This window comes from Chanos chanos, chromosome 5, assembly GCF_902362185.1.
Source record: "Chanos chanos chromosome 5, fChaCha1.1, whole genome shotgun sequence".
Classification (NCBI taxonomy): Eukaryota; Metazoa; Chordata; class Actinopteri; order Gonorynchiformes; family Chanidae; genus Chanos; species Chanos chanos.
The window spans coordinates 46,206,363-46,229,777 of NC_044499.1; the positions used below are offsets into that span (position 1 = coordinate 46,206,363).

Here is a 23,415-nt window from a genome sequence, read left to right on the forward strand (position 1 = left end):
ATGTGGGAAACTCTGCCAAGTTTATCTTGTTCTCCAAGATTTCAAGAGACGTTATCAGAAATTCAACTTTTCCCTCCTCCTCCAAATGCAACAAGAACGCATTTCACGATCCAAAAATAATAGTAGAATTTTCTAGGAGTCCGACAACGTTGCTGCTCTTCTTTTCAGACAGGTCATGGCGAATTCGATGAGCCAAAATTCAACGAAATAGTCGATATCACCTCAGATAACGTAACAAGTAAAGCGCACTCCAGTCGCCTAAGCGCGTTTGGAAACCGCCTTACCAGCTGTGGCATTTAACCGTGGCAACCACAGTGTGTCCATCCTCCAGAAGTGCACTGTGTACAGAGATCAAGTGGACGTCGAGAGTCCAGTGAATTTCTGATCTATCGCAGGGTTTATGAAGCATTATTTTACCGATTTCCGGTGCTTCGAATATCTCAATCAGTAATCGCTGATGTAGGGGCTCCATCTCTTCCACTACACAAGAAATTTTGCGCTGAAAAACAGAAGTATTCGCTATGTTGATAGAAGGAGATTTGCTTATAGTTTGTTTAATCTCGGATCATTGCAACATCCGTTCTTTCCTTATATATTCCATGAAATATTCATTTTCTTTTCAAGTTGAGCCATTGATTACTTAGAAACCGTCCGCCAAGAGACAACACGCCACTCACGCGTCCCAAAACATTGCTTACACATCGGGATGATTTCAATTCTCGCGAGAAGTTGGACCTTGACTAAGGGACCGGCATCACCCGTAAGCTTGGCTGGAAATGGGGAAAAAAAATCCTTGACGCATCAAATATAATTATTGACGTCAGAGTCTTGAATTGAGATTATGAATCATATCAGCCAGGACCATTTGTTCTTATTAAAGTGTGTTCGTTTATGTATTCATATACACAAATAAACTGTACTACTTGGACCAATTTAAAAACTCATCTAAAAAGATCACATCTAAGAATTAAAGAAAATGTTGCCCTGTCCACCCCAGTCTTGAATCAACATGTGACATGGCACTACTGTTTGTGTGTGTGTGTGTGTGTGTGTGTGTGTGTGAGAATGTCTCTTTCCCTCTAAATATACAAGTTGCTTGACTGGATATTTCCCTTCAAGCTATAAAACCAAATGTGTGTGTTGACAAAAAAACACTGTCACAAACATCTTCAGAACAGATTCAAAACTCTCATATAGCTGTTTGATAAGTAGAGGCTTTAATTATTATTTTACATCAACTATACATTTTCAAATGGACAAGTGTGGAAGTTTCTAGACTTAATAAAATGGTACAACCACCAAGAAGAATTGGTCTGAAAACATCACTGCTGTGTTGAGCCAACACAAAGGACCGCCCCCCCCCCTTCTTTTTGCATCAATATTCAGACATGGTGTACAATTAAAATAACTGTTAGAAGAATATTGGTTGATGATCAAATTTCGTCCACAAAGGGTGTGTTAATCAGGTTTCCACTGGTGGCCATGGATTTCTTGCCAGACACAAACTTTTTTGCGGCCTGCAAAACAAAGAACAACGGTTCAATTGAACATCAGTGGGAAAACTGAGATGGTTTTTATTCTGGATTCTAAGAAAGCAAAAGTTTGCTACAAAAAAAAAAAAGAAAGAAAAAAAAAAGGAAAAAATTGAGAGGACTTACATTAACAACATCACTTGAAGAAACAGCATCAATTTTTTGGGTCACTGCCTCAGGTGAGTGATAAGTGCCTTCTGCTAATGCCTGTGTGCCCACTGCTTCTAACAAACCTTCTGAGCTCTCCAAGGACATCAGATACTGGGCCTTGAGCTGATTTCTGCACAGTGAAAGCCACAAACGTTTAGAAACCTCCTCCAAATCATTTCATTTTACCATTTCCCAGAAGAAGCACATTCACCCAATTTACACAACAGCCGTTTCTTACATAAATACTTTAATTTCCAACAAAATCTAGCATAATGAAACACAGACTAATTTCAGATTTTACAAGTGTTGAATTACAGTGTTGTTGCTTCATGAAAAAAAAAAAAAATGCCGCGCTAACTCACTTGGCTCGACTTAGATCCTCTGCAGTGAGGCTACCCTGCGCAATGGCCTTCACCTGGGCCAAAGCAGCATTAATTACCTGAAAAATGTGGAAGAAGGAAAAAAAAAAGGTCAGTCGACATCTGCTGACTCAAATATGATCAAGCAATCAGTTCTAAAGCTGCACATGAATAACAGTAACTGGTGCTTTACAATGCGACAGCGTGCGCAGTGCAGGTCAGCACTGGTTTAAATTGAAAGTTATAGAGATGGAAAAAGGAGGGTTCAACTTGAGACGTGGACGATTTTGACAGATTTTCAGAAAAGCTTTTCGTATCATGAAACGATAACTCACTCAATTTCAGTAAAACGTTTTTACGGTATTGCGATGAAAATGAATCACATCCGAATGTTTCACCAAAACTGCTTAGGATGACTACAAAGAGTTCTTATCTGCTTTTTCCCCTCAATGCACAGTGACTGACAGGTTCTCCATGACATCCAGTTTTCAATGCACTGTTACTGATAGATTCCCCGTGACATCCAGTTTTTAAGTAGAGGTCAGACACGCTAGTTTCAACGACCTTTTCGAAGTCAAAATATGCAATACTTACATCACCAATTACAGCTGCCTGGGAAATGGTGTACACTCCAAACAAGCCTGAGTCTGTGTAGCTGGCATTGAAAGCAGACACCTGCAATGGAGGACATTTAACAGCCATCACACTTACAAAAAGACCACATTGAAATATTTCTTTTCAAATTTACTGTGGCTCTGCGTTCCAGGAATCAGAGAAAAACCCCCGAGGTTTGAACTAGGATGAAAGAAAGCACACACATACTTACATAAAGAGATACACGCTTTTAAGTCCCACTCAGACACATGCTACCTACGTCAGAGCGGACAGGGGGGGGGAGAGGCGGCTGAGCTTGTAAGCGTAAACTCACGTCGTAAGGATGAGTGCTAGCCTTTCCCACCGCCTGGCAGAGCTTGCTGGTGGTGTTGGAGCCTCGTTTTACGTGAGGGCCTGCTCCCAGAACGTGCTGCAGCACGCTGAAAGCAGTGGCCTCGGCCGAACCCGTGGCTGCTCCCTCGCTCACCACGGCCGCGTGCACCAGTCCGCTCTGGGTCTGCACACGCAGCTCGCCTGCGCGACGGAGAGGAGCACCAGAAACGTGATTAACGTCACAATCCCAAGCCTGTCCCGTCACCCTCAGATTTCTCTTCTACATAAACCACATCTTCTTCACTTCTACATAAACCTTACTACACCCTTATAAAAGTATGTGCCTTTAATGTCAGTGTGCTATGGTTTAACTTGAGGGAAACTGACTTTTTTTGTTTGTTTGTTTGGTTAAATTGTGTAGTGAAGAAAGGCGTTTCGTGAAGCCGCAAAACGGAGCGAGGAGTTTTTACCTCCGCGGTACGCAGCCTTCGAGCCGGCGGTGCCCATCCCTCCGCGGATGTTGAGGAACTGCTCCCCGACCTGCTTCAGCACAGTGTGATCCACACCTTTACGCAAACAGCACGCGGACGTCAACATCAAGCAATTATACCACAAAACCATGAGACAAGGCCGAGAATCTTTTGTCACTGTGAAATATTTCCTGTACTCTAACCATGACGGGGAAACAGACCTTCTCCCTCATTCCCTAAATGTATTCATTAATGTCATCATTGAATGGGAACTGCCTCAGCTCCATTCATTTTTCCCCCACACTCTGTGTAGTATCATCAAGCAACAAAACATGTCTGGGAAGAACACTCTTTGCCTGACACTAGCTGAGAAACAAACAGGATGCACATCTGCAATATCACACAGTGCCTAACAGCACCATACGAAAGCTTGTATTTCTTTTCTCTTTTTCATACTTAACCCCCTTTTCCCTGCATTACATTATGTCCCCACCATATTATGAGTCCTGCGTCAGTGTGTGTGTGTGTGTGTGTGTGTGTGTGTGTGTGGGGGGGGGGGGGGTGTAAAGCCCAGCATATGCTCTTTTCAAGTGCCCAGTTTACAAGCGTCTCTAAGGAAATGCACTTATGTCATTATACAGGGCTCCCACCGGAACATAGCTGTCTGCTCCTCACAGAACACAGCCAATAGACATCTTGACAACAACTGACCCAGACTGCTCTTTTCGTACAGTTTTAGTGAGATAAACATCAGATAATCTTAAAAAAAACAAACAAACATACCAAGACCAACAAGGGCCATCCTTGGACTTGTAAAGTTGTTTTCGACAAAGGAGTGCAGCTGTCAAAAGGAGGAAGAAAACAATCAAACAACACTGAACGAAAACACACAAAACATACTTTACACAAGCACAAGCCGTCAGAAGGAAGAGCAATACTTCATTACCTGGTCTGTGGAGATTCTGTCAATCATGTAATCTGGACAGTACAGCGAGTTGGAGAGAGCATTTTTGTATGCAGCTGCGTGAAGACTTTCAATGACACCTTTGGAAGAAGTGGGGGGGTGGTTAAATGCTTTGCGCTTCTTTGTGTGATAGAACACTGCATACAACTGCCTGACTTTACTGCGACAGCTTTTCAGATCAAACAAATGCATTGAAAATGGGATTTACCGATCTGTGTGTTTTGGTTGGCAATGGCCTTGTCTAATTTCAATCTGGGAGTGAGGTCAGAAACTTCCCAGGGCCGAAACTCAGGTGCAGTGGTCACGTTGATGAGATACTCCATGACTGTGTCACTGGAAATAAATGGACAGACCAAACATTAAACTTGTGCTATATGTGAACTTTTACCACAGAAATATTTTGTTAATTTCTAAGAGAGAATGATGTTAACATGGGAAGCTAGAAGTATAACCAAGAAATAATGTAAATAATTTCACAAGCTCTTAGAAAATTCCCCAGTAATGATTTAATATCTTCACTTCTAAGATCCTTACATGTGATCTCTCAGGCAGTCCACTGTGTAGACCATGTTCTCTCTGGATGAAGTCACGCTGTAAACAGATCCAACCAAAACAGATGAATCAGTGGAAAGTAAAACCACCATAACAACAGAGGCGAAGTTGTCAACTTTCACAACACTTTCACACCAAAAAAAAAAAAAGACAACAACTGACCTCATACTGCCTCCAACAGCCTCGATACCACGGCAGATCCTGAAAGCAGAAGCTCCTTTGGTTGTCTGTTGACCGGCAGAACAAAAAGCAGACGCGCTAAGATTAAGGCCTCACATTTTATACGCTGGACATGAATTGTTTGTTTTTGTTTTTTTTTGGCTAGATATGCCCTACCAGGCTGGAGGCCAGACGGAGCAAGTGAGTGACGCCCTGATTGTCCATGGTCTCATAGCGGCTTCCGGCTCTCACGAACACTCCGATCTTGGACGCGGGAGAATAGTTTTCCAGGGATGCAATCACCAAACCACTGGGTAGTTTGGTCACCTAGATAAAAGGTCGAGATGATCAGCGCCCGAGAATGACGATGCCTCTTTTTGCTTAATGATGAATTTGGGATGTTGTCTTAAGAAATCAGCACATAAATGTACTTTTTACTCAAGATATTTTCAGTCAGCTGCTCGTGACTATTGGCAAACAAAAGAGCTCTGTAGGAGAGACACACTTCTTTCCCAACCAACAGTGACACATACATGAACGTCCTGGTAAGTGTGAGGGGCGGCTGTCGAGACCTTGAGTCCCGACAGTGGCTCATTCAAGGGTTGGTCTCCCCGGAAGGCCGCATAGAACCGCCTCTGCGAAGAGAGAGACAAGTCAACACCCACTGACCTGCACTTCCCGCGGCAGAAACTTTACTGGCTCCGCAGCTGCCGCCACATCCAACTTAGGAGCAGCCTGGGCTGCATAAAGACTCCTCTGCAAATCAGAAAGGAAGAGGCGATATCATAGGGAGGTCACGCCTCCGGGAGAAATAAAGGGTCCGAATATAAGGAACTAAAGAGGAGACTAGCGCTGAAAACAGGGTGACCGAATGTCCTGTTTTCTGACAATGTCCTGTTTTCTGACAGTATTTAATGGTTTGTGTGACTGGTGTTTGATGATCACACATATTCACATTCACACTCACATCTACAAAAAAAATGAAAGAAAAGAAAGGAAAGAAAAGAGATTTTTCTGTTTTCCCATTATAACATATGCCACCACTCGCATAAAATAACAACATTAAGCATGTAAGCATCCTGACGGATTTCAAAGCATAGCTGAAATATTGGTGTTGATCAAAGTTCCATTCAAAAATTTGACATCATTTACATTCAGTCTTGAGCGATTAAAACTATACAATTGAAGAAACCTTGAGGTTTTCATCTTGCAGACTGTAAATTTTATTTACTCCCATGTCTCAGCAGACACCTAAAATGACATGGTGCCTCAATCGCCTCAAAACAACTGCACTGATTTGACAGCGCAGATGTGACAGCCGTCTATTTACCCTTTAGACAATAGGTCTGGATTGCAATGCTAGGATAAAATCAGCAGAATCGTACAGAAGTGCAGCTTTTTTTCTCATTCGTTTGTCAGCTCGTGACCTGAAATGACCTGACAGCCGCATTCGTGTTATTTAAAACGCGAGCATCCGCTCCTCACAGACATAAATGCAAAACCAAATGTATATTATCTGCGAGGGGACCTGAGGATCTCCCACAAGCTTTTCTTTTATCATCAGAGTACAAACGCGGTTTCAGGAACAAACCGAGAAACTCTAGTCATCGTTAACTAGATCACGTTAATATCGGATTACACAACAGTTAACGTAGACCACCAACATATGTCACCACAATATATACATTGACAGTCACTAATCCATGGGGCATGGAAGGTAGAGAAGTAACGGTTTCATATCTGCCGGTAAACGGTAAAGAGATGTATAATGTTACTAAAGCATCCACCTGGCTTTGGAACTGATTGACCAAGGCCAAGCTGTCATACAAGCCTCTTCTCTACCGTTACCACAGACCCAAACTCGTACAGCAGAGGACTTTTAAATTTCGTTCGTTAAACCTGGAACACATATTCAATATTTCTGATAATCCTGTTCGATTAAGATATTATCCAAATAGCCCTTACCGACAGATGACTGATTCCCCGAATCCCCTTCATGTTCCCTCTCTCCTTCAAGCAGGACGAGAAACTCAATATGGCTGACTTGTGAACGTCCTACCCAGACTTCCGTGCGATTCCTTCGTGCATGTAACGGAACAACCCATAGCACTACACTGCTCCCGCGTGGCCTGGGTAAGACAAAAATAAAGCAAGAGTTTGAAGTGCCTCTGATCGTGAAAAGAAATTCCTTTTGCACTAATAATAAAATTACCGTTAAATTAAGCGAATTTAACTTTACGCCATATGGCTGTAGAAGATTTTTCAGGCCCTATATCAGTATCCTAAGTTGAGTTCTCTTGATCATCTTCCGGTCCATAAAAACGCACACCGAGCATGCGTTAGACCGTCAGTCTGCAGAGCACGTGTTTGAAGTTGTAACGGTGTACTGAGTGTCTACTTCACAAATACTGATAAATATTTAGTAAAACAATACGTTGAGTATTAATTCGAAAGGCATAAATAAACTCGCTTGTCCTCTGTGAAGCATTAGCCGAGAGGACCTATCTTTTCCAATTAAGCAGCAAAATCCAAACAGGAAGCATGGTGAGTGAGAGTAGTCAATAAACTACTTTGCTGTAGATAAATTGAGACAACCGGATAAAAAACAGCTCTCTTCTCTTGTTCTCTATTTGTGCCTTGATTACCGTCGTTGTTCTTTTTTCATAGCTGTATTTTTTCAAAGCTGTTTTTATTCCAGTAAATTAGTTTACTAATCCAGTGAATTCGTCTTGAGCAGAGTTAGGTTGAAGTTACTGAATCTAGATAAGGGATAGAGGAATTCAGCTTTGGCTACATAATAGTCTTTTTACTTTTTTTTAAGCATATTTTGGCCCGAAATAACGCAGCACCGCCTGGAAGGTGACTGAATATTCTTTATGTGGATTTTAGACACATTTAATCCCATCTTGCTCCACATGCGTCATGTACATAGCCTAATTAATGTACTTCACTGGGCTTAATCTATAAGCACATACGTTGAAAGACTTCTGAGCCTTCCTGAGACTGTTATGCTTGAATTTTTTTTCCCCCTTGTTCTAGACTGATGTTGAAGTAAACCCTAAAGCCTACCCTTTGGCTGATGCTACTCTATCCAAAACCATTCTAGACCTTGTTCAGCAAGCATCAAATTATAAACAACTCAGGAAGGGTGCTAATGAAGGTAAGAGAATCATGTTCAGACCTGACACTTAATCATCACACTCTGGGATTTCAAACATTTAAGTGGTGCACAATCTAGGATCTGAATTTGTTTGAGTTTGAAGTAGGACACCTGAATAAAAAATATTATTAAATAAGATAATCCTTTATTAGTCCCACAAACAGGGAAATTTGCAGTGTTACAGCAGCAAAGAGGATAGCGCAATAGCAAAGAGCATCAGTAAAGAAAAGCAAGATAAAATAAAAATAAGTAAACAAACAGACAGCAGGATATAATAGATAATAAATAAGGAAAAAAAACAGACAGCGCACAGTTTAGTTTGCGTTTTATTCAGGAGTCCTCCTTTTATCTAGATATCTTTTCTTCTAGTCAGACATTTGCAGTGGCCTTGCATTTAAGAAATATTTTGTTGAATTCTGTGCAGCCACTAAAACGCTTAACCGTGGAATTGCGGAGTTCATCGTGATGGCCGCCGACGCTGAACCGCTGGAGATTATTCTGCACCTGCCCCTGCTCTGTGAGGACAAGAATGTGCCCTATGTCTTCGTTCGGTCCAAACAAGCACTTGGACGTGCCTGTGGAGTGTCGAGGCCCGTAATAGCCACGTCAGTCACCATTAAGGAGGGATCCCAACTGAAGCCTCAGATTCAGTCTGTGCAGATGGCAATTGAGAGACTTTTGGTTTAAGCTCCTCAACTAAATATCCTCTGTAAATGTCTTTTTTTTAAAAAAAAAAAAAAAAGCTAAGGAATGATTTCTGTTTTCAGTGCTAACGTTGTGAAAATGTTTTGTGATGTTGGACCACATCTGTGTCGTTTAATACAAGTACTGTGATTTTTTCCTTCTCTCTCTCTCTCTCTCTCTCTCTCTTTTGTTACAAAAAGTATGTTAACCTAAGTAAAGTTTGGTTACTTTAAAGTGTGGTTACTGTGACTTATTTTATTTCATTTCCTTTGGAGTGTTTTTAAGGATAGTCATGGTGACCAGTTTCTGAGTTGAATCTCAGTTAAATGGCATCCAAGTTAAGAGTTAATCTTAACACACACACACACACTTTTCAGCCACGTGAGTTTAGCTTTGAGTAGAGTAGTGTAATTGCAGATGACATATGATTAGGTGCATTGATACCTGCAATATAAATTGGGAAACTGTTCAGTGGGCGTGTTCAGTAGCTGGAAGATGGAAAACATTTTCATTTTAGTGTCATAAGTGAAAATGGGTTCACCGTGAGGGGATTTCTGCATTGAAGTACATGCGAGCGTGAAGTACCCTCTCAAGCAGGATTCGGTCAGAACCTTTGTGCCTTCTGTGATATATAGCACCTTCACAAACTTTGTGTGAAATGAAAGACGGCTAACACATCTGTTAAACGTCTGTTGTCTTTAAGGATTCTGTTATTGGTTAAATTTGTTCATGTGACCAGAGGGCAGTATATTGCAGTAAGAAATTCAGTAAAGTTTTGTCGTTACGATAGTTTTTGCAGCTACGTCACATAGCAAGAATAAGTAGCGAGTATGTCTGGTATGCCTATATTATTGAGCAAAGACGTCGTCACGCGTCTGCTTGTCTACAAGGACTTGATTCCACGACTAGAAGTGGCCCTCGGCATGTTTTCCAAGCGAGACAGTTCAGAAGTTATACAGCCAGTACGATCAGTGATCCCTATACAGAAACACAATGGGTACGCAACGGTAACGTCATTCCTCTGTGTTCATGCATAGAACTGAAGTATAGATTCTGATGATTGGTATTCTTGTCAATAGCTATTACTGTCAACAGATTTTTGGGCCTTATGCCTGCTTACATGGCATATGAAGATACTTTGTGCACGAAGATGGTGGCGTTCTATAAACGTGAAAAAGGCTCGAGTCTCCCATCCACTCAGGCCACTGTGTTGCTCTTTGATCCCGAGTACGGCAACGTTCTGGCGGTGAGTTTTATGTAGTATTACCTTAAATAAGCAGCCCCGCTCTCGGCAAAGAGCAATAACAGCGTAACAAATGAATCTAATTTTGGGGCCATGGACATAACCAAATGCAAAAGAGAGGGCAAGGTATATTAAAATATTCTTTAAAAAAAATGTCAGGATTATTGCTTACATGTTTTCAGATTCACAAATTTCCAAATTCCAGTTGAACCTCATTTTAGGTTTATGACAGGTCATGGATGGTGACGCCATCACAGCTAAAAGAACAGCAGCAGTATCTGCAATCTCTGCCAAGGTAAGGAAGTTACACATTTACGATCCTTTTCTTCCAGGTATGCATGGGTGACTACATTAGGGTTGGTTTCCAATGCTGGGATAAAGTCTAGTCCTCAGCTAAACTGCTTTCTGAAAGAAGAAACTCCATTTTAAATATAATGATTAAAAAACAAAAAAAACAGAGAGAGCAGTCAGAGTTCATTTGTTCTCTTCAGCTGCTGATGCCAGCGCAGTCTGAGGTGTTAAGCATCCTAGGCTCAGGACACCAAGCGTTCAGCCACTACGAAGTCTTCATGGAGACCTTCGGCTTCAAAGAGGTAAATGACCTGAGGAGCCAATCAGTGAATGTGTTATTCAGGGAAGGTCAAACCTATCATTAGAAATAGTACTGAGATTTTAAAGTTCAGACAGTTCTTCATATCCAAATGATTATAACATCACTGAATCTCACCCAGGTGAGAGTGTGGAGCAGGAGGAGAGAGATGGCCGAGCGGTTTGCCAGTACGGTCCAGGGCCCCGTTACAGTGTGTTCTTCTGCTAAAGATGCTGTCGACGGGGCTGATGTCATTGTCACCGTCACTAACGCAGTTGAACCAGTGCTTTTTGGGGAGTGGGTTAAACCTGGTGCCCACGTGGCTGGTGAGATCTGTTCTTTATTTTAGTGGAAGTGCTTGTTACATCACATTGATGAATGTATCCCGATTGATGATCTGCTCAGAACAAGCCAATCACAAAGCTTATGTAAAAGTTCCCCAAATCCAGTCCTGAAGCGCCATTGTCCTGACTGAGAAACCTGTGTTTATTCCTGAACCAGTCTGAAATTAGCCATTTGATTGGCTGATATGAAAAACAGCAAGACATCACTGCTCCAGGACTGGATTTGCAGAACCCTGTCATGAGGTGAACCTAAGTTTATTTATGCCATAAAAACAAAATGTAGTCTTTTCGCCATTTCCCACACTCTAAGTGTCAGGTGTTACACACAATGTTCTAAATCCATTGGAAGGTTCATGATATATAAATACATATATATATGTATATGTATGTGTGTGTGTGTGTGTGTATATATATATGTGTGTATGTTTTCATACACACATATGTATGTTTTCTCATGTGTTGTGCATCAGCGGTGGGAGCTTGTCGCCCAGACTGGAGGGAACTGAATGTTCTAAATCCATTGGAAGGTTCATGATATATAAATACATATATATATGTATATGTATATGTATGTGTGTGTGTGTGTGTGTGTGTGTGTATACACGACATGTATGTTTTCTCATGTGTTGTGCATCAGCGGTGGGAGCTTGTCGCCCAGACTGGAGGGAACTGGATGACTCCTTGATGAGAAATGCGGTCGTGTATGTGGACAGCGGGGAGGGTGCTGCCACTGAGTCAGGAGACATCATTCTGTCTGGGGTACCATTAAGTCAAAATCCAGTTTAATTACAGCTTTACCTGCTGTAACGTGGTGCAGTAATACTCTGATGGTTCATGATAATGGTCATGCCATGAGAGGCGACTGTCAATACGTTTTATGATCATTTAATGAAGACAAGAGTACTGATAAAGTGCCTGAAAAATAATGTTGTAAGTATTTTCTGTTCAGTGTCTGTAGTTTGATCTTTGCAGCACATGTCCCAGGAGCGTTTAAGGAGTAGGTATTTTCGTATAGATTGCTATTGCTATTCAGTTTATTTTTTTCCAGGCCAAAGTATTCGGAGAACTCGGAGAAGTTATAAACGGATCTTTGCCCGCCCAGCGTGAGAGGATCACTGTGTTCAAATCTCTGGGTAATATGGTCAGAACGCACTCAAAATAAAGACGCTTAAAGAACTCAAAGCAAAAAGCACATTCTCACAACAGAACGGAAAACTGTTGATCAGAAAAGGGGAGACAGCTCGGTCTTACTGATGACACAGGCTTTGAGCTTTGCCTCGTGAGCCTCCGGCTGGCTTCCCTGGAGACAAGGAGGAAAAGATAGTACATCTATTTTAAATTTAAGGATGAACTCTGAGGTTATGTTTTCTCCATGTAATCTAAATATACTCAATAATGCTGTTTTTTTTTTTAAAATATAAATATACACATGAGGAATGTTTAGTGTTTTGAATTGTACCATTTATAGTTATCTTCGTAAGATCCCGATTTTGGAATAAATAATGTTCCGTTTCAGCTTAATTGAAACAATCAGTTTAACCCATTTGTAATTTAGGGGAAAGTGTGATCATTGTAGATTGTGCTAATTGCAAGTGCGCTTGTCTTGAAATTTTGTTTTGTTTTGTGTTTTTAATTAAGGTATGGGGATACAAGATGCAGTCTCTGCCAAGCTGGTCTTTGAGAAGTGGAAAAGCACAGAGTGTGGAACTGAAAAGAAAAACTAATCAAATGCCTTAGTAACTGTTACATTCATCTAAGTGTGCCATTGCTGCTGTTATATATGAAATACAGCGCACATCTAATGCAGAGTAGTCCTTAAACAGCAGTGTATTACAATAAAAATACTATTAATTCTATGTAGTAAGTGACAATGTCACCCTCAGAATGGGAAGAGCAGTCCCAGAAAATGCACATCAAACACTAATGTAATGGTTCCCATTAAGACACAGAAGCTAATAAAATATATTTCATGTTAATAAAGACATCTGGAGATTTCATTTATTTGCATTTCAAAAATAGATTCTGATCAGTAGGAAAATAAGCAGTTTCTATGTGCAGTACAGTAAGTGACTGACTACAGTTAATGTGATGATCTGGTGTGATGGTGATTCTTATTTCACAAATACATGAAACGGTTTCCAAAGTATAGGTCAAGAAAAGACAAAGACAACAGCATCGGTTTTGAGTTCTGCTTTTAGAAGTGACGATCAATACATTGGAGCTTTTAGTGAAACCACAGTAGAAGCGTCATTCTGGTGAAACAAAGTTCAAACTTACATAACCGCATTTTCCTGACACCCAAGACACTGCAGTAAAACACAGGATGACTTGCAAATGTCTCTCGAAGCAACACCTTTGATCATTAACAAGGCCTATTGGATACTTTATGAAAAACAGAAAAAAAAAAATCAGTGCATTACATCCAAGCCCTGAAAAGAAAAATCAAATCAAATAAAAAGGTATAATGCGATAAGCTTAAACCTCTACATGAAAACACAGTTCAGTCATCGTTTTTTTTCTTTAGGACCAGGTGATTTGTAAACCTACCTTTCATCTTCTCTCTGCACTGTGGTCTACAAAATACTTCAAACTCTTTCGATACACCTATCACAAGACTTGACTTTGGGTAATAAGGGCTTAACTGGCACAGAGATTTATATTACATGATGTCTGTTCAATAACAAACATAGTCACATGACCTGCTTCCAAAAGACAATTCATAATAATGTAAATAATGGCAAAACTTCAGAGGTCTGTCGCTGGTATTTTAAAAAAACTAAAGAGAAAAATAATTTCTACATTTGATTCAAGTTATATCCTTGTAAAACCATACCATCAAGACCGCCATTTCACTTCCATACTGTACAGGTGTAAACTTATCCAAAAAAAAAAAAAAAAAGTACATGTATTGAATGAGGAAACCAACTAACCCAACCACTACCGATGAGTCTGCATTTTGGCAAGAGCTCGGGTTTTTGTTTGTTTGTTTGTTTTGTTTTTTTTTAACAGCTGCAGACTGTAAATAAAATAAATGATTTTCAGGGATAGAGAAAGGGGCAAAAACAAAGATTACAAAGAGCATCTAGTGTACATTTTTCCATAGAAGAGTGAAATTAACGAAGAAGTACATTGTTATAAGGCAACAGGAATCTTTAAGTGTGAGGGAAACAAACGAGGGCGCGGTCCCCTTTATTCTGGAGCCAAAAATACTTGCGGATCTTAAGAACAAGTTAAATATATTGATGCGGTATCTACTTACGGAGAATAATATATATATGTATGTATATATATATATATATATATATATGGTGATGCATATGCTTTGTATAGCCTTCCCTCTTCCTCCTAACACCAACTCTGCCACTTTCATTCATCCTCTAAAGTAAGCTCAGAACGCAGGCAAATCTTTCTTTTGTTGTCATTTCAAAGAATACGGCACTTCCTCTTTCTCTTCTTCATCGGCGGCGGGCAGAGAACCGCCCGGATCGCTTCGTCAAACACTGTCTTAAGGCCGCGCTGTGTTAAGGCTGAACATTCCAGGTATTTCACTGCACCTGTAAAGTCAAAAGAGGAACATTGGTGGAATGAACACGATATGAATGCTCATATTTCAAATCCCTCAATTCTGATTAAAAAAAAAAAAAAAAAAGAATGAATGAATGTAGGGGTTTTGGTTTGAATCTCAAAATTCGCCTCAAGAACAACGAATTCCTCACCGTGTAGATGCCACTATGTTTTTGCACTAGTTAAAAGTTGCAAATGTCCTATATGTTAAACTTAGTCCCATTCAAATGATGAGCTTTTCTTGTGAGGACTGACCGATTTCTTTGGCCATGGCCAGGCCTTGAGGGTACGTGATAGGGGTCAGCTTCTTTTCCTTCAGCTTCTCGATGGTGTCCTTATCATCCCTCAAGTCCAGCTTGGTCCCGACCAGAATTATCGGAGTGTTGGGACAGTGGTGTCTGACCTCTGGATACCACTGCAGGAACAAGGCAGTGCACGCTGATCTTAATGTTGACGTTCCACAAATGCCGTGTCAAAGGTTCTCCGTTATCAAAGTCATTTGTGCTCCTTGAATTCATCACTACATATCATAATGGTATATACAAGCAACCAGTGCCAAAGGGTCATGCGCAGTTCAAGGTCAGGGTTATCCCAGGTTACTTCTCTTTACTGCTTCCCTTTTGTAAGTAGTCAAAGGAGAGATGTTTAAAGGCTGTGAAATCACTGCCTTTCACAATCCCGTCTACCCAAAAATCCCTGACACAACTAGTCTATGAAAAAACACCCCAAAATAACAAACATCGTTTTCTCAACACAAGCGCCTTCCTCTTTTCTTAAGCGGGAAGAGAGGCGATTTTTTTGGTGAGGCTTCCTTACCTTGGCACGGACATTTTCAAAGGAGGCAGGACTCACAAGCGAGAAGCAAATCAAGAACACGTCCTGTTTAAAAGGAGAGACTGTTAGATTTAATCAATCCAAACCAGTGCCCTTCAGATCAAGTCATCGATAATACAGCTGAGGCCCTATTTACCGCTGCCCACACTTGATCTAGACAGTTATGTCCTTCTGTTAAAAATACTCTTGGTTTTAACAAGTGAGAAATATCCGAGGTCAACAGTATTATCTACAAAATAAATAACACTGTGGGTCTGCAAGTTTAAAAACACCACCACCACCAACCACAATAACGACAGAGAGAAGATTGTGAAGCGGAGTCAATAGTAAACAGAAGGGTCATTCAGGTTCCTTGGCCAATAAATTTGTTAGAGACTGTGAACACAAGACTGCACTCTATAGGATGTACCATTATCCATTATCAACAACAACAACAACAAAAAACTGATCCATGAGTGCTCAGTGTTTGAACAGAGAAATAGTCTGGTTCGGGCTCCGCTGCTGTAAATAAATTTACTGGCAATAGCATTAGAGTCATGATGGACATTAGTGATATCAGTCTGATTATTCAGTGTCAGCTGAAGGCTGAGTACCGTCTGAGGATAGGAGAGTGGTCGCAGCCTGTCGTAGTCCTCCTGCCCTGCTGTATCCCACAGACCCAGGTTCACTGGTTTACCATCAACCATCACATTGGCTGAGTAATTGTCAAACCTGTAAGGTTAACAGTTGTTTAAGGTCAGAATCGATAAGGCAGGAATGCATAATGTAAGCTCAAGGCAGAATGTAAAGTAAAAAAAAAAATATATATATATATATATATATAATGTAAACACAGTCCATTGATATGTGCTGTACTGTGTGATTTTTTTTTTTTGCACTTGTGCACTTACACTGTGGGGATGTATTCCCCAGGGAAAGCGTTGGTGGTATAACTGATCAGAAGACATGTTTTACCCACCGCCCTAGGTAAAAGAGGAGGGGGAAAAATAAGGTGTTAAAACTCCCTACAGCACCCACACAAAATTCAAAGGTTTTCTTTCTTTCTTTCTTTTTTTTTTTAACCTAAAATAGTTACAGCTTTACAGAATGTCTACGTGCCCCCTAAACTGCTGAACTGTCAGTGAATTATAAGTGTACATGATTACAGTATGTGACACCAATTTGATTGTCATTGGTCCCATTTCAATCAACACAGAAAACAGAGATGGGGGAATACACAAGTGTAATTTAGGGTGAAGAACTTAAAGTACGTTAATGTAATTCAACTGTAATCATTTTGAAACTACATATCTACAAGTAATCACCCAAATAGCCTTGACATGATGTTATATGATGTTGGTGTTACATTCATCAAACAGGGATTTTTCTCTATTTTTACACGAACACTGTGACTTTTGTGTTCTATTCTTAGAATCCTGCGTTGAATAGGAACTGTCCACATCCACTGAACGACCGTGATTAGCGGAGTGGACTTAAATAAAGTGACATATCCATACATTCCAACAGAAGGAAAAATGAGTTACGGTAATCTTCCTGCTGCTTTTCTTAAACAAACAAAAAAAATGTTCCCGCATCTACTCTTCAACGTAGCTAACTTTTGATCATTTTCATTTAGAGAAAAACTCCGTCTATTAAAAAAACAGACACTATATACCAGCTGGAAAAAAATGCCAGTCCCACAGAAAAATTAAGTTACCAGGTTTAGGCTATTAAACTGTTCTAGGGATATTTTTGCCCATTATCAAACTGAGATTAATTTGATCCTGTCATGTGACCGCCTTATATGTAATGAAAAATCAGTTCATCATGATTTTGCTCAACAATGAATGCAGACATTCGTTTCAACTTCATATACGTAAATAATGAAATAATGTTTTTATCTAACAGTTAAACAATGGACAAGTGGTTAACGTGACAAATTAATCCGTCCATTCAACATTAGTGTTGTGATTACCAAATCAGCATACTGCCAAGAAGAACGTCATGACCTAAGTAATCTGTACTAAAAGAATTCACAGCTGTCTCTTTGTAACAGGGAATAAAAGAATGCGGAACATCCTGAACCTAGTCATTGAATGTTGGCTAACAAATGAAAACTTTGTTCTTAACTTGGCGAGTCTGTGTCTAGCAATGGAAACATCACCTCCAATTTTTCATGCCTCTGTTTATTGTCTCAAGGAAATACAGTGAAACTAAACAGCCCCCGCGATATTACTAGTTAGCTAAGACAAAGAGCGAATTTAAGTTGATTAAATAAACTTACCCGTCTCCCACGACCACACACTTAATGGCCTGCATTTGTGTACTGCGTGACGCCTCTCACAACTTGGTTAGCTGGCTAGCTAGTTGGCAAACCAGGCTAAATGAATAAACAAGTTTGTAAAAAAAAAAATCACGCTTCTTGGGCAAACCCGTTTCCCTGTGGAAAAGGGTCAGCGCTTTTAAGAAAAAAAAAAAAATCAAAATAGCTAAAATCGGAGGATTTTTTAAAAATGTTATGTCAAAACTGCTAGAATTGCGGTCGAGCACCCTGAGAACTTCATGAAATTCCAAAGTACTAGCTAGTTAAACAAACAGCCACCACCCAAAAGCCCCAGATTCACTGTACGAGCACTGCTCCAGACAACGGAAACCCCAACCCACCCTACCAGTCATTTCCGCTCTCTGCGATCCTTGAGGATCTATATGGGATTGTGAAGGACTGTTTTAGCACCCCCTGTTGAAAAATTGAGTGAATTTCTTCTGGAATTTTTGTTTATTGTGGTTTGGGACATGCTGTCCTGTTTAACCTGAGACAGCCAGCTCTCTTTAAGAGAAGAAAATAAATAAATGATTAAAATAAAATTAAAAATACGGAATCCAAGTGATACAAAAGCAAGTTCATTTTCACATTCATATTTCCTTGACTTCCTGTGCTTCAAACTCTGAGAGGTGAACATATGGGCTTTAAAATACAGGACATAGAAAATAATGTAATTAATTTAAAATTCAATATCAATGGATTGCTTGATATTTACATATGCTAAATCTAGCTTAGCAGTTCTGGAAAAAAATAAAACATTTGCTTTGATATAAAGACTGAAAAGGATGGTCAGCAATCTTGCTAAACATTATTTCTCAGATAATTTTGTCTGAGCTTTAATCTAATCTGCCTGGTTCTAATATTCATATCCTTGTACAAACGATTATCTGTGCGAGTTAAATTAAATTAATCTTGAAAAAGAACATGGAAAAAATTGCATTCTCACAATAAGACCTGACAACTATTTCTATAGGGCAGTGGTTCTTCATCTGTCCAAGGAACCCAAAAGACAGACCTTTTGCCTTTAACACATGTAAGATATCTAGTCAAGGGTTGATTGCAATCTTAGCAGAATTTTTCAGAACAAAACAGTGGGTCTTGTTGAACTGATACTTAGAAACAACGATGTGCTGAAGAGAGAGGGACGGACAAAATGTCTTTGTTCCTTATGAACGCTAGGGGGCAGGACCTCCTCACTGAATATTATTCCCTGTTTTAAGATCGCAAATGTACAGAGCGAACAGTCAGTTTTGGGTCCTTTTGGTGTTCAGTTTATCGATTCTTTTTTTTTCTTTAAATAAATGGCATGCAGTAGATTCATCTGTATGTCTGCATTTGGCCGAATTGCTACTCCTGCCATACTGGTAGACAGACTATCAAATGACCAATGATGTTGCATCATGCTATGGCTGAAAGTGAATATGAATCATTTACCAGCATCCATCTGTACCACTGATGTGTAATTACTGTGTCATTAATCAATGTACAGTTCTCCACATCACAATTCTGTTGTTCTGTTGTTAATTTCACATACAGATATTTTCTCTGTAACTTCTTTGCTGCTGAGAAACAGAGATGAATTTTCCAACAGAGCATTCTCTACACTGTGAGGTCCCTTTGGGATACAAAGAAGGGTTTTGATTTGCAAAGTGGATACAAGGAAAAGGAATATGCAAATGCCAATATGGGGCGATACAAAGGGGGAAAAAAAATACACACTTTACACATGCCATCTCTTATCTTATGAGAAGTCTTTCTTTTATCTCACGCTGATTTTCATTACAATCGGCCTGAGAGCATTAGCATGTATCTATGCAAGTGCGCATGTTTACAGTGTACAGTTTCTGACGGTTGTAGCCCCGTAATCAAATAGGAACAAGGGTAAGCCAAAGTTCGATTTGAGGATGCCCATCTATCATGGCAATGAAATGGAGAGCAGACTTCGAGTGCAAATGCAGTGTGGAACCAAGAGGAATCTCATCTTTGATGTCTAAACTTGAAATCCTTCTGAAATACCATCTTTTACAACTAAGATTTACACTTATTGTGTACACGTCTCTAATGCCACTCGTGGTGATCTAGATAGGAATGTATGAGGTGATAGTGGAATAAGATACTTTTATTATTTAGAATAATAATTGTCAGTCATTTTCTGATTAATTATTATTGTATTATTGGACAAGAACCCAACTTAAAATACATACAACTGATTAACACACAAAAACATTCTCTTAAAAGCCATGCAGCTTTATTAAAAATTTGAAGCAGAACAACTGTAATCTTTTATGACTTGCTCTCTTCCTCTAGTTTGTGACGTTACTGTTTCAAAGCCAAATGTTGGATACGCCATCAGTGAACACACTCAGTCATCTTATCTTGAAAAGAATGCAGATCTTATTTTTGATTGGAGATGTATTAAAGGTAAATGATGCTTACTGCAACCCTCACTTATTCTTTTAGTCATCTTCAAATGTTCAGCAACTAAGTGTGTATAGAATAAAACTCTCGGTATAAATCATGTATCAAGGATTAACTGCTTACAGATCTGCTTTTAAGTACATTTTTTTACGCTACTTGTAATCCTAAAACCACACAAAAAAACACAAAAACAGTACCATTTACTGCACATCAAATTTCCATGTTTCTTAAAATAGACACATCCTAATAAATTCCAGTCTCTGTTTGCATGGGCCCTGTTCATTTTATTGAGGCTGACTCTAAATGTAATTCAGCTCATAAATGAAGAGGAATGTCGCATTCATTTCCTATGCCTCCAGCTCTTCTTCTTCTTTTATGATGGACCAGTTGACCAGTTCAACCTTCTGCCTCTCCAGACTTCGCCAGACTACTGTGACTCAGGACTACCACACAGTAAAGACCCTTTTGTGTTTCTATATGTGTTTAGTGTGTGCAGCATTTTCTTAAAGGGGTAGAAAACTTTCTGGTAAAAGAAATGAAATAAAATGTTTGCATGGAGCTGTATTTTGTCAATTTACTGTCAGAGGACAGAGGATAATTCATAGAGAGAGGCATCTCAATTCTCATCTTAATCAGTGAGAAACATACTTTGATATGTATAGCCCAGCCTAAAACATTAATGTCTTTCTCACGTTTTGGAAAAAAAAAAAATCCAATCAGAACCCTTGTTTTAAACTGTGCTTAAACCCTGTGCCTCTTAGTCTGGTGACATTTTCATGAGCCACGACCGATAGATGTGTTAACTGTAGATTGGTTGTTTGTTCCTTCCAAAGCCCAGAACCTGAACTACAATCTTCTCGTTTTGTATTGAGATAGAAATGTTTAATGCATGATCATGCACACTGCATTTCATACAGTTGATGGAGAGAGAGAGAGAGAGAGAGAGAGAGAGAGAGAGAGAGATTGAGTGTGAGAATTTTTTTTTATCTCTGTCCCTTTAAAAAGGGAAAACTAACGAGAGCAGACTTTTCCTGAGCTACACCGGATATCTGCTCTGTTCCCCATACAGGATATCATCCCCACCCTGTAGCCCCCTGCTTCCCCTTCAACCTCACGCTCTCCATCACATAACCACTCTCCGTTCACATACCCATAGCATCTGACAGCACACATGTGTCTTCAGAACATCACACTCAGCTCCGTTCATTTCCTTTAAGTGACTTTTTATAAAAAGAAAAAAAAAATCCTTTGTGTGGGTGTCAGCATAACTTAAACGCCATTTGACATATAGAAGACATATAGAAGACATATAGAAGTGTGAGCGTAGTAAAAATAACAGTTTGTGGTATTATTGATTTATACTATTCTTTAGATAAGATGACAAACTGACTGGATCACACTTCTAACACTCCTGTGTGACGTTGCGCTATATATTTCTATGATATCCTGTCAAGCTGGGTAGTTCAGGAGAATGACAATACATTTTTTTTTTCAATTCACAACTTAAGGGTCATAGATGCATATTTTCCAAATTTGTCGGAGTGTGTACTGAGGATATTGTGTGGAAATGCGGTTAGGTGAGGCCGGTTTTCCGTAATTATTGCGCAATCCTTGTTCTCTGCACAGAACCTACTCTCCGAGGGAGATGGGACGTGATTTGTGAGGCAGATGCTGAAGGGACGCCGCTGCCAAAGCTCAATTTTATGATATCAGAGCTATGGGACAGGAAGCAAGAATCTTATTTGTTAGTCATTTTGAGTGGTTAGAAACCAATGATGCTGACAACACCAATGACGCTCTTCTGGATGACACTGGGCAGTGCTTGTCATGGGGATCATGGAAGCATAATTAGTGAAACCAAGGTCTTGCTTGGGAGTGGCTTGGTTCGTGCTGTCCGGAAAACACATAAGTTCCTGTAACCCTGTGTAGTGGTCATGTATTATATTTAGCCATTGTTTCATTGTTGGGCTCTGAGCCTTGATGTCATCTTGAATCTAAAAAATGAAGGAGTAAGCCACATTATCTTGGCACTGGTATGTCTGTATTGACAAAGCAAAACAACAGTTACCCAAAACCACATTTGAAATCACTTGGAGGCATTGGAGGGACTGTCATGAAGTAAAAGAAAAAAAAAAGTGCAGACTCCATGTAATGTAGGTCTGACCCAGGCAATGTATGGCTAATGCCATACTACCCGATTTCAGCCCGATTTTGACACGATTTTGTCGTCGCGTACAAACTTACAGCGTTGGGCCCGAATATAAACGGCGTCTTTATCCTTTTTAGTGCTACATAATCTAAGAACAGCGATGCGTCGTCTGGGACGCCACACGACACCCCGACGACGAAACACGACACACGACACGACAAGTCTGGCATGTCAGAATTTTTTTGTATTTTCCTGCCTAGTGTGACATCTCCTACGACATGTACCTTGACGTTGACTAAAATGATGAATGACAGTCGTCCTCCCCGACGACATATCAAGTCGCGCAAGGTCGTGAAATGCAGCATAGGTTGATTAATCGGGGTCATACTTGTAGTGTTGCCAGTCTCCCGGCCAAAACACGGCAAGAGTTCATGGCACTATGATTGCCTAATCAGGCATGGTGACCATTGTGACAGACAAAAATATCGTGTAGTCTGATCCCGGCATAAGACTAATGATTATTAAGCATGAAATACATCATAATATTATAATTATAAAATACTTTCTGTTTAACCCAGATAGTGAAGTACGAAAATAACAGTACTACTTTTTAATTGTACGAATGAACACTGAATTATGCTCAGAATGTGCAACTCCATCAGAATTTCTCTTACACAGAGGGCTGTGGGAGCACTAGGGGCGGGGCATGTTGATGACGTACGTAATCGTTGGCTAAATGAAGCAACCCCATCGCTTTCTCTCAATGCGAGGATAATCAAGCAGCAGGGAACGGGCCATTGAAATCTTAACAGTGAGCGATGATGATTTGCATTTTATTACTACGTGGATAACGTGTAAATGAGTGGAATAAAATACAACAACCAAATGGGATTTTAAAACAATAATCACTGGACAGCACATTTCAGTGAATTGTCAGTCTGGTATATTTATGTTTTGCCAGTCCATTATTGTGAGCGGCTAGAAAAATCATTGTAACAGTCTTCAGACAGCAAGC

At 40.0% G+C, this 23,415-nt stretch overlaps 4 protein-coding genes across 6 annotated transcripts; 2 read left to right on the forward strand and 2 right to left on the reverse strand.

Annotated features, from left to right (window-relative positions):
* Window positions 1-1,196: 1,196 nt before the first annotated feature.
* uqcrc2b (ubiquinol-cytochrome c reductase core protein 2b) lies at window positions 1,197-7,149 on the reverse strand. Of its 2 annotated transcripts, none has more exons than XM_030775277.1 (14): window positions 7,079-7,149; window positions 5,783-5,869; window positions 5,291-5,440; window positions 5,117-5,181; window positions 4,937-4,993; window positions 4,611-4,735; window positions 4,385-4,482; window positions 4,222-4,279; window positions 3,439-3,534; window positions 2,970-3,169; window positions 2,636-2,716; window positions 2,045-2,121; window positions 1,659-1,812; window positions 1,197-1,517 (listed from the first exon to the last, which is right to left on the reverse strand). In XM_030775277.1, the coding sequence occupies exons 1-14, from the start codon at window positions 7,109-7,111 to the stop codon at window positions 1,434-1,436; spliced, it is 1,365 nt and encodes a 454-aa protein (XP_030631137.1). In that variant the 5' UTR covers window positions 7,112-7,149; the 3' UTR covers window positions 1,197-1,433. The 2 variants fall into 2 exon arrangements, with proteins under 2 accessions (XP_030631137.1, XP_030631138.1); XM_030775278.1 differs by lacking the exon at window positions 5,783-5,869 and adding an exon at window positions 5,647-5,748 and having other exon boundaries at window positions 7,079-7,116.
* Window positions 7,150-7,519: 370 nt separating this feature from the next.
* LOC115812973 (NHP2-like protein 1) lies at window positions 7,520-8,965 on the forward strand. Its single transcript, XM_030775542.1, has 3 exons — window positions 7,520-7,657; window positions 8,153-8,273; window positions 8,698-8,965. The coding sequence occupies exons 1-3, from the start codon at window positions 7,655-7,657 to the stop codon at window positions 8,958-8,960; spliced, it is 387 nt and encodes a 128-aa protein (XP_030631402.1). The 5' UTR covers window positions 7,520-7,654; the 3' UTR covers window positions 8,961-8,965.
* A 760-nt stretch (window positions 8,966-9,725) lies between these two features.
* crym (crystallin, mu) lies at window positions 9,726-13,084 on the forward strand. The gene is made up of 8 exons (XM_030774050.1): window positions 9,726-9,954; window positions 10,053-10,203; window positions 10,433-10,495; window positions 10,692-10,793; window positions 10,932-11,115; window positions 11,771-11,892; window positions 12,182-12,266; window positions 12,772-13,084. The coding sequence occupies exons 1-8, from the start codon at window positions 9,788-9,790 to the stop codon at window positions 12,855-12,857; spliced, it is 960 nt and encodes a 319-aa protein (XP_030629910.1). The 5' UTR covers window positions 9,726-9,787; the 3' UTR covers window positions 12,858-13,084.
* Window positions 13,085-13,325: 241 nt separating this feature from the next.
* Window positions 13,326-18,092, reverse strand: rac1a (Rac family small GTPase 1a). 2 transcript variants are annotated; one of them, XM_030773466.1, is made up of 6 exons: window positions 17,795-18,092; window positions 16,422-16,493; window positions 16,053-16,242; window positions 15,514-15,576; window positions 14,953-15,112; window positions 13,326-14,687 (listed from the first exon to the last, which is right to left on the reverse strand). In XM_030773466.1, the coding sequence occupies exons 1-6, from the start codon at window positions 17,827-17,829 to the stop codon at window positions 14,557-14,559; spliced, it is 651 nt and encodes a 216-aa protein (XP_030629326.1). In that variant the 5' UTR covers window positions 17,830-18,092; the 3' UTR covers window positions 13,326-14,556. The 2 variants fall into 2 exon arrangements, with proteins under 2 accessions (XP_030629326.1, XP_030629327.1); XM_030773467.1 differs by having other exon boundaries at window positions 16,125-16,242; window positions 17,795-18,084.
* Window positions 18,093-23,415: the final 5,323 nt, after the last annotated feature.

Excerpts from the sequence above, each read along its gene's own strand:
- uqcrc2b (XM_030775278.1), bottom strand. The coding sequence starts at position 7,111 with ATGAAGGGGATTCGGGGAATCAGTCATCTGTCG. Across the intron at positions 4,736-4,936 it reads GACTGCCTGAGAGATCACAT|TGACACAGTCATGGAGTATC; the intron begins GTAAGGATCTTA and ends ATTTATTTCCAG. Across the intron at positions 2,717-2,969 it reads CTAGCACTCATCCTTACGAC|GTGTCTGCTTTCAATGCCAG; the intron begins GTGAGTTTACGC and ends CCTCCATTGCAG.
- LOC115812973 (XM_030775542.1), top strand. Across the intron at positions 8,274-8,697 it reads CAGGAAGGGTGCTAATGAAG|CCACTAAAACGCTTAACCGT; the intron begins GTAAGAGAATCA and ends AATTCTGTGCAG.
- crym (XM_030774050.1), top strand. The coding sequence starts at position 9,788 with ATGTCTGGTATGCCTATATTATTGAGCAAAGACGTCGTCACGCGTCTG. Across the intron at positions 11,116-11,770 it reads ACCTGGTGCCCACGTGGCTG|CGGTGGGAGCTTGTCGCCCA; the intron begins GTGAGATCTGTT and ends GTTGTGCATCAG. Across the intron at positions 12,267-12,771 it reads CACTGTGTTCAAATCTCTGG|GTATGGGGATACAAGATGCA; the intron begins GTAATATGGTCA and ends TTTTTAATTAAG.
- rac1a (XM_030773466.1), bottom strand. The coding sequence starts at position 17,829 with ATGCAGGCCATTAAGTGTGTGGTCGTGGGAGACGG. Across the intron at positions 16,494-17,794 it reads TGTGTGGTCGTGGGAGACGG|GGCGGTGGGTAAAACATGTC; the intron begins GTAAGTTTATTT and ends TCTTTTACCTAG. Across the intron at positions 14,688-14,952 it reads GGCCATGGCCAAAGAAATCG|GTGCAGTGAAATACCTGGAA; the intron begins GTCAGTCCTCAC and ends TTGACTTTACAG.